Genomic DNA, 17183 nt, shown 5'->3' with positions numbered 1-17183 from the left:
GCGTGGTGTGATTTTGCTCCGAAGTCCCGGGCATGAGTCAACAGCATCCAATCACAGATAAGTCATTGGACCAATCAGCGCTAAGAAGATGAACTCAAAGAACCAATCGGAAGCAACAACAGAAACGGACGCCATCTTTGAATTGAAGAAAGCAACAAGAAAATATGGCTTCCGACAATGAATCTGACTCTGTGCCACATATTTCTGACATGGATTCCCCTGGAAGTTCTGTTTCTTCTTCTTTGCAAAGAGAATACGAAGAGCTTTTAAAGTACGCTGTTGTAACACCGAAGATCCAAGTTGTCCCAAGCGTCTATGAGCAGGGTATTCCCGTGAAAGATGCAACTGCATCTGAAACGAGTACCAGTGGCTCTTCAACTTCAAGCACAACTTCGGCTTCGGCTTCGACAAGAAGTTCCGAGAGAACAGAGGAATCACAGTCACATGCTAAAGAAGATGTTAAACAACTGCCAGGGACTCCTTCTCTTAAAGTTTCATTTCAAGGTCAAGGATCCATTGCACGCGATTCTCTTCTACGAACGGGTAAGCAAATCCCTAAATATATATTAACCTTATTTAATAGTTTAATCTTCTCCGTTTAAGCTTAAATTAAGTTTACTCACTTTTATAAAACCAAAAAAACCATATTTTAAGTAACAAAATGATTCCCCGGTTTAATGCGAGAAATATCAGTGCATGGAAATATTCTGATCATGCTCTACACTGTACAAATAACATTTTTGACTCATATGATTTTACACTCTATCACTATGAGGTCAAATTTCCTTTTATTTTCTCATATTTCATTTACATTGATAATTTGGAGCGATTTTACAATACCGGACCACTTATTTACAGATCTCTGAACGCTTTAAGAACGAAGCATAGTAGAAACAAAAGGAACCATTCAAATTCAATGAGATGCAAATTAGTGGCCCGGTATTCTACAGTTTAGCCGATAATTTGCACAGGCCTCGGTTTTAGGGCGGTGTTGATATTTTAAATACATTGGCCACAGTTTGTGGTTCTACATGTACTCCACTCTTTCTTCGTTATTGTTTGCTTGTTCTTTTTTATAAATAAAACTTAGGTACATTCAATGCTCACACTGCCCACCTGTAAGCTCATATGACATCATTCTTCATGTACTTGTAGAAACAACTAGTGTCACACCTGTGGTTAACACATCAGAAGTTGAACATGAGTCTTCATCATCCCGTTCTCCTGAGGAATCACCTGGCTCACCAGTGCCAGCGTCGCCTGTAATAGATGCTGACTTGGCAAGAATGGAGGCATTATTGGATAACTGGTGTTTAGATCTCAAGAGAAATGTTTTGGTAGGCTTATTAATTGTTTTTGTACATATTTTAGAGGTGGTGTTTATTTTAAGTTGAGGTGTACAAGATACAGATGTAGATGCACAGCTGTACATGTACAGTGTGCATGTTTTATTTGTACCTATTAATCAAAGGCCCCTTTTGGCGGGCGTTACGAAAACTAAGACCCTCGAAAACGAAGACCTAAGACCTACATGTAAGGTCTTAGTTTTCGTACTACGAAAATTAAGACCCCAGGTCTTAGTTTTCGTACTACGAAAACTAAGACCCTATATTAAAATCAGAAAAACCATTGAAATAACTATTGTAGACGTACAATGAGCACCAGTAACTGTTATTTTAGCTTTTAATATGTGAGACACTTCGCGCGTAGTGTTTTCTTGGTCTTTCTTCAGTTATTACTCCTTTCGGCTCTTGGCTTTGTTTTTCTACGCAGTCGTATGCGATGAGTGCTAGTTTGCAACAAATTTCCCCGTCGAAAGAGCGATAGGAATAGTTTAGGGCCTCAATAGGTTTAAGCAAGCTGAATTCGGGCGCGTACTCTCTTTGTTGCGTGACAGAAGTGTACAATAAAAGAACATGATCTTCGAAATTGTTGTTGGTTGTATCCAACAACAAATATTGCGTGACAGAAGTGTACAGTAAAATAACATGTTCTTCGAATAACTGTTTTATCTTGTTTTGCATGCGCTACACAGTTAGCAGATGTTTTTCCTAACGGAAGAAGGTCATTTTTTATTGGAATACCGTAATAGCTGAGGAAGCTTAAACTTTCGAAAAACCGACATAGCTGAAAATTTTACCCCTCGATCTAAACATGTGTCTCAAGTTTCGCGCCAAAATGTTTACTTCTGCCTCACGTGCGATAGCCGACCTTCGACCTCAATGGCTGAAAGCAAGCTATTGTTCGGTCACACCACCAACAACAATTTCGAAGATCATATTCTTTTATTGTACACTTCTGTCACGCAACAAAGAGAGTACGCGCCCGAATTCAGCTTGCTTAAACCTATTGAGGCCCTAAACTATTCCTATCGCTCTTTCGACGGGGAAATTTGTTGCAAACTAGCACTCATCACACACGATTGCGTAGAAAAACAAAGCCAAGAGCCGAAAGGAGTAATAACTGAAGAAAGACCAAGAAAACACTACGCGCGAAGTGTCTCATATATTAAAAGCTAAAATGGCAGTTACTGGTGCTCATTGTACGTCTACATTAGTTATTTCAATGGTTTTTCTGATTTTAATATAGGGTCTTAGTTTTCGTAGTACGAAAACTAAGACCTGGGGTCTTAATTTTCGTAGTACGAAAACTAAGACCTGGGGTCTTAATTTTCGTAGTACGAAAACTAAGACCTGGGGTCTTAGTTTTTGTAGTACGAAAACTAAGACCGGGTCTTAGGTCTTAGGTCTTCGTTTTCGAGGGTCTTAGTTTTTCGTAACACCCCCTTTTGGCAGCCTGTATGCCACTTTCAAAACTTGTGAGTAAAGTCACAAGTTTTTGATCATCTTTGACACATGGAAACATGATTGTTCCGAAACTAAAGTTTCAAAAACAAAAATAATTGTTTCTTTGAGAGCTTTAAAGCTTGTTACTTTTAATTAATTTTGCATTTCCCTTTGTTCTGGTCATTGGCTTGGTTCTGGTAAATGGCACATGTAGCTCTTAAGGTCAGCACACACTAGGGGACTAGTCGCAGGAATTTGTCGCAGGGAGTTATCCCTTAGTGTGTACTGGCTAAGGGACAAGTCGATTTGTGAGACTATTGGTCCCTGCAACTAGTCCCAGAAATCAAACCAGTTTAATTCGTGGGACTACATGCAGTTGCAGGGACCAAAAATGTGGTCCCTACGACTAGAATTTTGATGCAAAATGCGAGTACTGTACACACTAGTGGACTGGTTCCCGGAGCATTAGTCCCTACGACTAGTCCCCTAGGCTAGTCTGTGCCGACCTTTAGCATTCTGTTTGTAGACTGCGAGCAGTCTCTCTTTTCGATGAAAAATCTGTGGAAGGAACACATTTAAAATAGTGAAAAGAGAGATTGCTCTTAGTGTTTTCTGTTTGAAGTCTTGCAAACATTAAAATTATGAATTAACAGCAAACAGATACATCTTTATCTTGGAAGTGTACAACTGTACTGCAGGTTCCCTCTTCATGGAGCCGTGTGTCAACAAAGTTTGCATTCTATTCCATTGCACTGTGTTGTAAATTGTATTGTATTGTGTACAGTCATGGCTATACCATTTATCTACTTTTTTTCTATGAATGACTGTGTTTAACCGTTTTGAAGAAATTTCCGTAGTTCGCTGCACTGTATGTTTTTTTCTTTTTTGTTTGTTTTTTCTTGGTAAAACTCAAATATTTCATACCTGTTCACTTCATGTGCAGTGTGTCTCCTATACATGTTGTTGTCACATTTTTTTACATGTGCCTGTTCTTTTTCTCTTGAAAACAGGCTGAATTTGCCCAGTGTAAAATGGGATTATTTGAAAAACAGAAGCAACTTCTGATGCAAGAAAAAAGAAGGTACAAAATCAGTTAAATTAGCACTAAACCATTGAGTCTCAATCACACTTGTAAGGGTAAGCTGGTAAGGTCGCACGAATGGTGTGAACAACACCTCATAGCAGGAACATACATGTAATTATGTTGCAGGTCATATTGGTTTTCAGGTTAAATCTTTGTTATTTGTTCAACCTGAAGACAACACTAGAAAATGGCATAAAACAAACTTGAATTTACACTAAATTACAAAAATCCCAATAAACAAATTTTAATTGTAAGTTCTAAATAATTAAAAGAGTGTTATCTTCAGGTTGAAACAGATTAACCTACTAGGTTAAAGTTTAAAGCAGATTAAAATGAAAACTAATATGCCCTACGTGTACAGCATTATTATACACCTGTCTGTACATGTAATGGCATACAAATAGCAAAACATTATGAAATAGATCTTTTTTTTCTTTATACATCATGTCAGGGCTGCAAATAATTTTTTTCACTTGAAAGGACATTATGTTCTACCAAGACACCATCTTGTTCGGACAAAACAAAATTGTAGTCGAACATCAGCAATCTTATTTCGTGACTTACAAAAGTGGAACACAAAGTGAGATTTACTCATGGCAGATTTTTATTCATCTTTGCTGTAAAATGATTTACATGTACGTTTAAAAAATGTGTCTGGACAAACATGTCCGACCACACTTGGGATTTGGTCTGACATGAGCAAATTTTGGTCAATCAAAGTCCGATGACCGACTTGTTATTTGCAGCCCTGCATGTTATTGGTTTATGCTGTTACATGAACTTGCTAGTGTAAGCCAGGCCTTCAACAATAAATACAATGTACAAAGGGTTGGTTCAATCATTGAGCATGTTTATTGTTTTGCAACCACTTATTTACAACATAATTGTTTATTAAGGAATAAAAAACTTTGTTTCTGTGTCATCATTCCGTGATAAAGACCAAAGTCCTGCCATTTTGATCCTAAGGTGGAGAGCCCCAACCACAAGGAAAGGGTTAAATACAAATTATGTACATCTATCAGCCAATCAAGGGAGTGAAATGATAATTACACAAAAACAGAGGTTTTACATGTATTCCTTTTTTTATGAAATATTGCAAAAAAAAAATCCTATTGGACAAAAAAGAAAAGCAGCATTGGTTATGGGTATGAATAATCAGTTAACACATGCAGTGTACCACTAATTTCCTAGTGTGTCTATTCAAATTGCACACACTACGATTGGTCAGTTCAATCTCATTCTATCTCTAAAGCAGATGCCCCATGTCATGCATCAATATATTCATTGAAAAAGATTACACACTCAGATTTAAAAACAAGATACAATGTCTGTAGTCATCCAAGTCAACAGTCACTAGGCTAAAATTGTGTTTCTTAAAAAATATCACTAGGACAGCTCATAGACACACAGTATTACCACACATATTAAGTACTTTATATGCTGCTGCAACAGCATACTAAAAAAAACCCTACAAGCTACAGTGTACATCATAATTATTCAACAAGTACAACAATTACTATGTTATTGCTTCCGAAAATACCAATGAAAGAAAATCCACTTTGGAACCGTACTTTGTACATTTACATGTACAGCTATACAGTGTTAGTATACATGACTGTTTGTTATACAGGCATACATAACTGAATCTGGAGTTTTTGATATACTTACTGTAGCCTAGTTTCTAAAGAAAAAAATATTACTTTACGTGCCATTATGTACAGCTGTATGTTTTGCACTGCACTGGTAGGCAGGTGAATAAACATACAGTCAAGTAAAACTTTTTAAAGTATTTACCAATTACATGTAATAACCTTACAGTAACCAATCCTTTAAATCATTTTCAAAGTTTCGGTTGACACAGTAAAAGGAAGAAATTGAATCTTCCTGGCGGGCAGGTAACACATTGAAGACATGTGGTCGTGAGCTTGACTGTTGGACACCTGGGTGTGATATGTAATCTCCTTGGTGCCCAGGACATTTTTCTGAGGGGCAGGCTGGACCACAATGGAATGTGACATAGGGAAAGTGCCTCTGACAGATCCCTTGCACCATACTGAACACTAGACTCAACACATCTGATGGATTCATATCTTGTCTGTCTCTAAATAAAATGGCACAAAACATTAAAAGTAATATCTTAATGGTGCATGTACCCCTTTACTGTAGGTGCTTTCTTTATTTACACAAGTGTAAGTGCAGCTCTTAATGGTTTACAGTACTTGTGCCTTTATGGATCAATACTGCTGCCTTGCAGTTGATGCAAAAATGATGGTATCAAATGTATGTGTACATGTGCAACTGAACAGCATGTGAAATTAATGATATTCTGAGTGACAACCTTAAATGTAAATGTATTACTTAGAAAATTGGCTATAAAGTTTTATCTCCATATCCAGCAAGTGCAAGTGGAGTAATAATATTTGTTGTATGAAAAACACCCAAAGAATTGCAATATTTGAGCTCCCCAGCTGCTCTGGGTGACGTGTACACCACACCAGAATCCCCTGCTTTGTCTTTTTGTCATTCTAATTAGAGCAATTGTTTTTCAAACCCCACTGGGAATTCAAAATTTGAACAACAAAGGAAAGGCGAAATGAATTCTGGTATTTGTAGTCAAATGAGGACATCGTGCAAATGTGCTATTGCAATAATTATACATGAACCATGGCTAGTTTTTAATAAAAATTTAATGTAATATCCCTAATAATGGTGATGGACAAATCTTTTCATTATATTATTCTAAACTTGACTCCTTTTTTGTGTCAAAGGCAGGAGGTTTTCAACTATGCTTTGAGCAAGTACACTCATATTTGTTGACCAACTGGCAACTCACTTTTTACAGTTTTCCATAAGGCCTTCAAAAATTTTCACACTATGGCATAATTGGTGATGCAGCTGTATTTATAATGTGTGACTATGATAAATACTCCTTTCTTTATACTAACCTGTAGCTAAATGTTACTTCAATCATGTTCTCCTCCTTAAGAATCAATAGCCTGTAGGGCTGGCTAGGTGTAAACCAAAACCTGCCAACATCTCTGTATATAACAGGCTGGCCCTTAGGGAATCCTGCCGTGCTGTGCCTGTGAGCACGTGACAGAAGGTGGTGAAAGAGTGGCTCTGGAAGAAATCTCTTGAAAAACACAAAGAACTTCTTGTCTGTGGGATCATTGTGCCACACTGGTGTGTTCCCACTCACAGACACTGGCAGCAATGAGGGGACAAAGTGTGTTACTTTTCCTTCTTCCTTATTTTCCACATTGTAGAATAATGGGCAAATGATGTCATATTCCTCAAGGAATCCCTTCATTGCTTCTTCATTTTCTTGCCACCTGGAAAGAAACTTCTTGAGGAGAGGTTTGGTGAGCATTCCAGTGTTGTGCAGCAGTTTGAAATCACGCCTGAAGCCATGCTGTGATGAGTCTTCGTCATCTTTTGGTGGAGTGACCAGTTGAATGATAATATCAATCAATATTTCTGGTTTCAGCAGAATCCAATTAGACAGCTCTGAATCCTGGCCTGGATCAACATAAATTACAAGTCCTTTCTCATGAAAGTACTTCAAAGTTTCCTTGGACCAATTGCTACAAATGAAGTTGCCAACTGATATTGGAAACTGCATCATTGTCACACAGAACTTTGCTTTCTTGTTTTCCCTTAGATTAATGATGGCATCTTGGATTTTAATCCATGAAAATGGAATTTCACGACCCATGGTTGTCTTGTGTTCTTCAGCTGTGGACATTAATTTTCTTTGAAGATTTTGAACGCCCCTGTCATTTTTCCCTTGACTGTTCTCGATGGGAAAATACAGAAGGCTGTCTTCTTCATTCCTCACCAGCTCATCATTAAAGGAATCCAAAAGATTCTGGCGCAGATGCTTATCTATTCTCTTCAGGTAGGTTTTATCCATGTGTCCCCTGTGTGTTCCAACAAGAAAGATTGGTGTTTTTGACGCTGCCTTACTACAGATGGACTCTAGCCAGAAAGTAAGTCTTTCGATTTTTGCTGCTACGTTTCTAAAATTGTCATCTGCAAAGTTTGCCATGTTAAAGACAACAATGTAGATAGCCTGGTCTCTCAGGAAGATGTGATGGTAAGCATAGTACTCTTCGTCTCCTGAGAAGTCAAGTATTTTCAATTTAAGACTTGAAAACATATCATGAAGAGCCCTTCTCAACTGTTGGAAATTTAGCAGTATCTTCTCAATAAAAATGAAAGTAAAATAAGCTTGTGTTTCCCTAACATCATTGACAATGTCATGAATAAGAAAAAACATGGTATCCCAGTCTTTATATAAAGTGTAAAAGGCCCATCCAGCAAACATCACTACATAAGTTGTTAACGGACAAAATGAAGTAAGACTTACATGTACATGTTCACTCATGGTCACCATAGTTATATATAAAACTAAAATAAAGTTGATGTTCTGTAGATTTGCCCAGGCACACAAAGTTTGTGTAAGTCTAACAGTTACATGACAAAAAATTGGAATCATTGGAAAATGAAGCATGTGACAATATTCAAGGGTTGTCACGTTAACTGATAACTCAATAACACAACCTAAACAAAAGCTGCAAATTACAGGTATCATCAGTAAGACCACTTCAGGCAAAAGAGGTACTGGGTTTTCGAATTTTACCTGACCCGGGACAGCTGATTCAACCCTTCCCCAGATATTGGCTTCGCGAAAATAATTCCCCATGAGAATAAAGAAATGAGCGGAGATACCATTGACTAACATTGCGACAATTAACAAGTGGGCAAACCACATGAACTGGACTCCATTTGACATGCTTGTGTCAAGCGAAGAGTTGAGATTTTGGCAATCGATTCCTCTGAAAAGCCCTGCGAATAAATGTGCAGTGCCTAATCCTATTATAAATCGAGGGAGGTTGACAATCAATAGAGCGAGACTAGCAAACTCAGGGCGATCAGATGGAAGAAACCGCTGCAGTAAAACTTCTAAAAAAAGTACAGCAATTGAAAACGCATAAAAACTAACAGTCACCGTGCCGAAAGCCAATAACCATATAACCGAAAGAAGCCAACCAATTCGCAATAACATGAACACAAAGTCAGCTATTGCGGACACCGCTGATGTCACTTCTTCATCGATTATGATTTCGACTCCACCAGGACCAAATATGACACCCCGATAGAGAGCAGATTCCCGAAATCGAGTGAAGCTTCCAAACTTGAGGCCTGCGAGGGCGTGCAGGTTTCTCCACTTCCGGTCAACTAAACTCAATTCTACACCTTTTGTCCCTGGTTCGTCGGCATCAAACGGTTTTCCCATAAGCGACTTCTTTAAGCTTGTTTTACCGGCCCTGGCATCTCCCAAAATCAAACACTGGCCTTGGAAAACAAATTGTTTGTATTCTACGCCATCTTGATCGCTCCGGAATCCAAGGTTTCTCAACAAAACTTGCAGGTATGCGTCCCGTCCATTCGGTATCCGTCGTTCAAACTGCAACTGTGACATGATCTCAGAGGCACTTTCCAAAGTGTGATCGTTTGTAAGACGCAGTCTTTGAGCATCCAAGGCCATATTCTTGTTATGTTTCAGAAAGCAAAGTTGATTCTGAAGTATTCACACAGAAGTTCATCATTCGTCCTCGCTTGGAAGTTGATCACGTGATATTCTTGATTGCCTGTGCATGCATGTCACGTTATACGTTTAATGACTAAAAACATCGAAAATGTTTGTTTAAGTATGTGGGCTGAAAATTCTAGCTTGTGTACAGCCCATGTGTATGTGCTCATAAAACAGATAATGGAGAATAATTTGAGTGCTCAGTTCGTAACTGATTTCGTCGTGTTTTTCATGCAGGCACGGTGTTGAAATGAACAAACTGATGAATGAGATGGAGAGTCAAAAAGAGCTGTTACTGACCTATGAACAGACCCTGTCCCACAAAGACTCAATCGTGGCAAATATCACCAACGCTATTCAAAAACAGGTTGGTTAAGGCCAATTTAGGTCCTTCGACTTGTGTAATGTATTGTATTGTGAAAATATATTTTTAAAAAAGATCCAATGGAAGTAAAGTATACTTAAATCTATTTCACAGATAACTTTTTTTGAATAAGATGTTTAAGGTAAAGCTGTCTCCTTCGCAGCCGTTTTTAGTGTCGTCAGGAGCGTTGCGTGACAACACTAAAAACGGCTGCGAAGGATGGTATTAAGATGGTATTAAACATGTACAGAAAGCACACATGGAGTGGAGCCGATACTTCTAACTTGGTACCTTCAATAGCAAATTAAAGGCGGGCCTGTCAGTTTTTGATGTCCTCGATTTTCTAAGTTGCATCTTTTTTAACATTACCCATCAATCTAAGTACTCAGACAACAATAAAGCTTTAATTGAAAGACACACTTAATAAACGAAGTACTGTCTGAAGTAAAACTGGTTATTTTAACAAATAAAAATACATGTAGCTTTGACTTATGTACCGGTTAATATCGCCTTAATAACTGTACTTTTCTTATTACAGAAAGAAAGAAGTGAGCTGATGAAAGCTTTCACACTATGGAAAATAAGGCACTGCGATGAGAAGAGAGAAGTAAGTCTTTTTGCTGTACCTTATCGTCCATGTTAATTGTCTTGCCTCCTTTCACAAACAGAAAAGAAAAGGCGATCAGTTCTCAAGTTGACGCCAATGAGTTGGGGAAATGGCGTGTAAGCATCAAGTGGGTATAAAAAGAAGCTCTCGGTTGAACGGTTTTTTATTCGAATGCCGGTTCTTTACATCGTAATAGATGTTATACGAAACACATGAACTTGTATAAAACATACATGTCTGTGTGGCACTTAGGGCAGCAACAAAGTCTCTCCAACCCTGCTTATCTCTAGCCAGTTTTTCAATGGTGCTCCAGCTGTAATTGAGCTCCCTTAGTTTTCTTTCTGCGCCGAGTTGTTTTTGGGCGCCCTATTCGCAGTTTGTAAGCAATTTACTATTATCAATTTATTGTTATCATTATTATCGTGATCATCATCATCATCGTTATTATTATTATTATTGTTATGTTCTTTACGTAATGTTTGCTTAAAGTCCTTAGTGCCGAGACCAAACCATGGTCCTGGGGCACTAAAGGGTAGCCAGTTTTTAGGTTGACAACACCCTCCTCAAAATATGCGCTGTACCCAGCAAGGTTATCTTCTGTAGTTCACTGATGCTTATTTGGCCGGGGATTCTTCCAATATAACTCTCTAGTCCCTTTTTGATAGCTCCAAGTGCTCCAATGATAACTGGTATCGTTTCCATTCTCATGCCCCATATTCGGCTTGTTTCGATTTCCAAGTCCTTATATTTGGATAGCTTTTCAGTGACTTTCACGGATGTGTTTCTGTCTGATGGTACTGCCATGTCAATAAATTTACAGGTTTTCGTTTTGTGGTCTTTAATCACTATATCGGGTCTGTTGGCTGTTATTTTCCTGTCTGTGTGTATCGGCATGTCCCATAATATCGTGACATCCTCATTTTCTGTAACTGTTTCCGGTTCGTGGTCATACCACTTTTCTGATGTCTCTATATTATAGTTGTGACAGACTTTCCAATGTATATACGCGGCTGCTTTATCGTGTCGGTGGGTATATTCTGTTTTCGAAAGTTCAGGGCACCCAGACACGATATGGTCGATTGTTTCGTCGTATTTGTTACACATCCTGCATAGGGGGCTAGTACCGTCTTTGATAATTCTGGCGTGGTATGATCTGGTAGCTAGGCTTTGGTCTTGGGCTGCGATTATGAATCCTTCTGTTTCTGCCTTCAGTCCACTGCTTTTCAGCCACTGGTTGGTTTTGTGGTGGTCGACATCTGCTTCCTTTATTCTCTTTGGGTATCTCCCATGGAGAGCTTTGTCCTCCCACTGCTTTGTTAATTTTTCTTTGGTCTTATTTCGTGCCATTTGTTTGGTTCTCTTTGCATATTTGGTGGTTGTTTTATTATTATTATTATTATTATTATTATTATTATTATTATTATTATTATTATTATTATTATTATTATTATTATTATTATTATTATTATTATTATTATTCTTTAATAATGATTGATGTGAGGGTGTGTCACCCCAACGCGGATTCCTACAAGGACCAAACCCCCAAGCAGATATACCGTAACCATGAGAATGAGAAGAAGAGGGCTTACGCAGACAGGGTTCTTCAAGTAGAACAGGGAACTTTCACTCCTTTGGTGTTTACATCCACCGGAGGAATGGGCGAGGAGTGCAAGAGGTATCACAGTAGGCTTGCAGAATTAATCGCCGCAAAGAAAGGGGAGGATTACGCAACAACGGTGTCTTGGATCAGATCAAAAGTCTCATTTGCGATCCTCCGATCCGCCTTAATCTGCCTAAGGGGATCAAGAACTGTAAAGAGAAACAGGAACATTGACATTTATGATATGGACTTTCAAGTAGAGAATTCTCGTACTACAATTTAGATCGAATATTTTTTTTTAATATATAGTTCCTCTTTTATTATTGTTCTCGAAGTCGCTTTTACTATTTTTCTACATTTTTAAAGACACTGTTTTTATTATTATGTAAATAATATGTTTATATATAAAGTTCTTATTCGAATAGTCAAATCATTGTAATTCTTTTAGAAATTGGTTAATAAAGTTTTTATATGTTTTTTATTATTATTATTATTATTATTATTATTATTATTATTAATTTAGTGGCAACAAATCGTTCTGATTTCACATAATTCTCTTTTCAACGGCCATTATGCGCAGCAAAAAGTAGTGCTGACAGTCGGAGCACATGACCCCAGCCATTCTATCAGTTGCATGTACAAGTAAACTTTTTCGAAGTGCCTGTAGTTTTATACGACATACAGTGTATACATACACTGCTTGTTTTATGTGTTGATATTTCCTTTTTTGTTCCTATCCAGGGTTTTTCCTCCAAGCTTGCCAGAAGACACTACAAGAACACTGTTAAATCACGTGCGTGGAGTGCTTGGCGGTCTGTTATTGAATCTAAATGGAAACAGAGAGTGGAGAAAGCCTGTCAGGTAATTTTTCACTTGATTATCTTTTAAAACAAACAATGTTAGCAAAGATGTAGTCTAAGAAGGAAGATCGTTGAGTTTTGCCCACATCAGGTGACCTCACAAAGAATTTTTAAGTGGCCAACAAACAAACGACTAAATTTACAGGGGGGGGGGGGGATGGCACGTTACAGTATTCAGTGACAGCAGTCAGCATCATCCGTGTTTCTGTGTACAGTCAACTCTCGTTATAGCGGACACGCTCGGGACGTCGTTTAGTGTCCGTTATAGCGAGAGTCCGTAATAGCGGGAGTCATTTCCAGTCAAACCTCTTTTGCCGGGGATATGGATTTTGTCCGCAATAGCGGGGTATCCGCAAGGCGAGAGTTGACTGTGTAACTTTGTTTTAAGCTACTGCAGATAGTTGTCACATTTGCTAGAGACTTAGACTGACGATCATTCCTAGTTAGCTGACAGTATCGCTCAGAGTGATCTTCATTGAAATTAACTTGCAATTAACTTGCACTAATTTTTAATTTCAACATTTCAAGGCAAAAGCTCAAGACGTTTGCGTGAAGTTGACGGAAGATTACGAAAGTCGTCTTCAAACGGTACGTTGTTTTAACAGTGTTTGTTTTATTGGTTGACTGGCGCTTTATCCATAGTATAACACATTGTGCTAACTTACATCTATCTTATCTTTGAAATTCTTAAACGTTAAACATTTTTTGTCCTAAATTCAAGTCTACCACCTTAAGGTGACGTGTGCTGGCGATGAAAGGGCTATAGACACCTTCCGTCAAATCCTTACGACGCAACACAAAACACCGAAAGGACATGTGCAATACAATTGTAGATCACCAATTGTTGGTGGAGAGGGCTGGGAAAAAACTCTGCGAGAAACGTAACAGAAAAATTACGAGCCTACAATAGGTCAGTGAAATCCGCTTACTCAACATGCAATTTCCTTATCGGATTGATTCCGTTGATGTGGCCCGGCTTCAAATTCCAGACCAGGCGTCATTTGTGGATTACGTCCCCTTGCATCCAGAGTTTTCTCCGGTCTTCCTCCCTCCAAAAGATAAAAATGAAATACATGTACCAACAACAACACTTCTTTATTCCAATTTTATCTGGAAAAATTATACGAATAACCATTCCGTATATGCACCACTGCTAAATCCCATTTGTTTTATTGTTATTTAATAATTACTTAGTCTGGTTGATGTTTCGTTGCTTATTTCCAGGCCACCCGTGAACTGGAGATGGCGCGGACTGAGATTGCTCATCTTCATGCGGAGAGGGAACGTTATGAAGAAACCATGAAAAAAGCCTTTATGCGTGGAGTGTGTGCTCTAAATCTTGAAGCCATGACAATGTTCAGGGAAGGAGAAGAGGGTGGACGAAGACCGCCGCCAACTGCTGCTGCAGTTAACAACAACGGTGCGTTCTCATGCCTCAACATAGTCATGTCTTCTCCTCCCATCCTTTCCCGCAGTATAGGTTGTAATGTTCAATCTGTTTCGGATAACAAACTTATAGATAAGAAGTGACTATACTTCAACAAGGGCCAAAAAGTGGATTACAGGTTGCTCCTCGGACGAGCAACCGTTGTCTGAGCCTACTCGTTTTTTTTTTTTTTTTTTTTTTTTTCGTTTTTTAATTTAGTGAGCAGACTGTTTCCCTGTACCCTTGCCCATCAAGCAAGGGAGAATGAAAAGTTCCTTACCTGTAAGGATTATCTACTTGTCCCGGACATTTTTTCGAGCTCTGACTTCCCAACGGGTTCTTCTTTCTTTTTTTAAAAAAAGTGGCATGTGTCCATTCAGACAGCTCGTTCTATTGTGATAATTTATTATCAGCTGGTCAGCCAGGTGGTTGACTACGACTCGTAGACTACGAGCAGTACTTTTTCGCTTCACACTCGAAGGACTACTAAAAAGTCCTCGTAGTCTAGTCAGGTGGCTTCACATACGCACTTTAAAATAACACAACACAACGTTTCATTTTATTTTTCTTCATTGCTACATATGCTGTTTCATTTGTTTCTTTTAGGTGCAGAAGACATGCCGCGCCAGCAACCGCCACTTCCCAATGTAACGACATCTGTTCCAACTGTCACGCAACAGCAATTTGGTCACGGTCTCTCCAGACATAGGCCTCCAGCTGAAAAACCAGGCCAGCTGGGAAAGTCTGTAACTGTTAGAGCTGTTTGCCGATCAGATATTCAAGGACAGAAAGGCGGTGCAGGTACAGTATACTGACACTGGGTTTTATCTAAAACGTTTATCTCTGGTACATACTGTAGGCTAGAAAATGCTTCCTGTGCTTGCCTGATCTGGGGTACACGCAGCCTAGTAACAATAGTGTAAACGCCTCGAGGGAAACATTCGGAAAAAGCCAGCCCACATATTTTTATATGGCGGACGACTGACGAGGATCGTAGCAGACTCCCACGAGTTTTACTTCTTTATAAGTGAACTTTCCACGAACAGCTATTTACAGTTTTATTAAGTTGTTAGTTAAGTGCGTCGAACGTGTACAGAAGACGTGATCATGATGTCTCGTTATTCCGATGAAAAAAAAAAAGAAAGAAACCTTAGATCTTAGACGCGCTTTCCGTTCGTCAAGAAACGCGCATTTTAATTTGTACGAGCAAATCTGGTGTTTCATGACTTGAAGCATGTTGTTGTTTGTTAGGTCTCGTAGGTACTCAAGGACCTGTTAGTTCAGTTCTTATTCAGAAGCATTCTTCGGATCAAGCCACTTCAGGTGCGCCCCCGAGCCGTCATCCTTATGGTCAGCGCGCACCACCGACTCGGACAATGAACACGAGAACCACACGTGGTCCCACTGTACAAACGATCCACACCACCCCTGTGAAAGTTGTGCACTGAGTGTCTTGTATAATTTGTTATTTCAGCTTCACTTCTACATAATCTTGGCAGCTGTTACGAATAGGAATTTTTTAAAGTGATTGTTAGAACACCCCAAGAAAGTAATGATCAAATAAAGATATTTTTACTATGATCTAAGAGTCGCGTTCACTTTTAACCGACAGTTTTACCCGAATATAAAAAAATATTCAAGGAGATATCCCTCACTTTCAAAATGTGTTTTCAAAGTTCACACGTCCAGTTTACGTTACCAAATAAATCGTTCAGTTGAATAAGTTCTAACCGTGAATGTTTTAAACTTACATGTCAAGATTGTAGTACACCACCGAATCTGGAAGGTCAGTTCCTTTGTTTCAAACTTGCCAAGATATCCGCTAACAGGTTATCGGTTTAAAGAAAAATGCACTACCTTGCCAGAAATCCGCCGAAATATATTTCACAGAAACCTAGAGTTTCCAAATAAACAGCCTAAAATATGTGTTTTCGGAAGCACTCCGCCTTTATATTCACACAAAAATCTACTCGAGCTTCAAATGAACTTGTAAAACTCTCATCCCTAATGATTTTTATGATCAGCAACAGTCACCAGGAGGAACTGTTAAGAATGACATTGTGCCCAGGGTATTGGTTTCTTGTATGGCATTGGCTGCACTCTTGTGCCAACACATGCTGTGCTTGACTGTTGTGCATCCTGCAAGAAAAGCGCGAAGCGAATGCAGTAATCGTGAGGATACTGATTTTTTTCTCCCCGGTCCCTTTACAATCGTGCTGTGTGTCGTTTTCTTGAATGCTCTTTGCGCAAGAACACTTTCATTCTACATGCAGCCATGGTAGGGTATATTAGATTTTACCGATGCCTACCCCTCAAGTTTTATTTCCTGCGAACCGATTCATCACGCAGTCTCTTTCCATCCATTTAGTAAGTGCTAAAAACCACACTGTACTCGATCATTATCAATATAGTGACGTTCATTTTATTTTGAAATCATAAGAAACAAAATTCGCAAGGACGGTTTCTGGCGAAGTTTTTTCGGCTGGGGTTACTCGAAGTGAACAGGAAAAACGAACTAGAATCTCGACAGCGCTAGCTGTTCGCCATTTTGGCTACTTATCTTGCAAATATGCAGCAGACGTACATGCCAAACAAGGATGATTAAAATAGCCAGTTAGTATTAGACTGTTCACAGTCTCTCTATTTTTCAACGCAAAAGAACGCGAGAGAAACAGCGAGCAATGCGAAGTCAAGTACAACTGAGCTTGAAGTAGTGGGAAGTTGAGTGAAGCGAGCTGCTCAGTCCTCCCACCCCCGCGTGCTCCTGTTTTGAGCTGGCGTCCAGTTCGATCCTTTCCGCGATCGAAGAAAACTTCGGGAAAATAGAGGGCTGTGAACAGTCTTATCTATTCTGTTTTTC

General features: G+C 38.9%; 3 protein-coding genes across 3 annotated transcripts; 1 reads left to right on the top strand and 2 right to left on the bottom strand.

Annotated features, from left to right (window-relative positions):
• Positions 1-41: 41 nt before the first annotated feature.
• Positions 42-16218, top strand: LOC144644892 (centrosomal protein POC5-like). The gene is made up of 10 exons (XM_078504447.1): positions 42-543; positions 1156-1337; positions 3797-3867; positions 9704-9833; positions 10369-10437; positions 12779-12898; positions 13426-13485; positions 14122-14317; positions 14930-15124; positions 15575-16218. The coding sequence occupies exons 1-10, from the start codon at positions 165-167 to the stop codon at positions 15769-15771; spliced, it is 1599 nt and encodes a 532-aa protein (XP_078360573.1). The 5' UTR covers positions 42-164; the 3' UTR covers positions 15772-16218.
• LOC144644876 (uncharacterized) lies at positions 4700-9621 on the bottom strand. The gene is made up of 2 exons (XM_078504431.1): positions 6816-9621; positions 4700-5971 (listed from the first exon to the last, which is right to left on the bottom strand). Exons 1-2 carry the CDS (start codon positions 9419-9421, stop codon positions 5683-5685), a joined length of 2895 nt encoding a protein of 964 aa, XP_078360557.1. The 5' UTR covers positions 9422-9621; the 3' UTR covers positions 4700-5682.
• LOC144642106 (uncharacterized) lies at positions 10914-11810 on the bottom strand. The gene has a single exon (XM_078501099.1). The coding sequence runs from the start codon at positions 11782-11784 to the stop codon at positions 10981-10983; it is 804 nt and encodes a 267-aa protein (XP_078357225.1). The 5' UTR covers positions 11785-11810; the 3' UTR covers positions 10914-10980.
• Positions 16219-17183: the final 965 nt, after the last annotated feature.

Source organism: Oculina patagonica, chromosome 2 (assembly GCF_052425735.1).
Source record: "Oculina patagonica isolate OP01 chromosome 2, crgOcupat, whole genome shotgun sequence".
Classification (NCBI taxonomy): domain Eukaryota; kingdom Metazoa; phylum Cnidaria; class Anthozoa; order Scleractinia; family Oculinidae; genus Oculina; species Oculina patagonica.
The sequence above is the reverse complement of the archived record's forward strand: the minus strand, read 5'-3'. Positions and strand labels throughout refer to the sequence as shown.

Bases quoted from the DNA above. Each gene is read 5' to 3' on its own strand.
- LOC144644892 (XM_078504447.1), top strand. From the start codon at position 165: ATGGCTTCCGACAATGAATCTGACTCTGTGCCACATATTTCTGACATG. The intron at 544-1,155 runs GTAAGCAAATCC...ATGTACTTGTAG, and splicing joins CGATTCTCTTCTACGAACGG to AAACAACTAGTGTCACACCT. The intron at 1,338-3,796 runs GTAGGCTTATTA...TCTTGAAAACAG, and splicing joins ATCTCAAGAGAAATGTTTTG to GCTGAATTTGCCCAGTGTAA.
- LOC144642106 (XM_078501099.1), bottom strand. From the start codon at position 11,784: ATGGCACGAAATAAGACCAAAGAAAAATTAACAAAGCAGTGGGAGGAC.
- LOC144644876 (XM_078504431.1), bottom strand. From the start codon at position 9,421: ATGGCCTTGGATGCTCAAAGACTGCGTCTTACAAACGATCACACTTTG. The intron at 5,972-6,815 runs GTTAGTATAAAG...CATTTTATTTAG, and splicing joins GAAGTAACATTTAGCTACAG to AGACAGACAAGATATGAATC.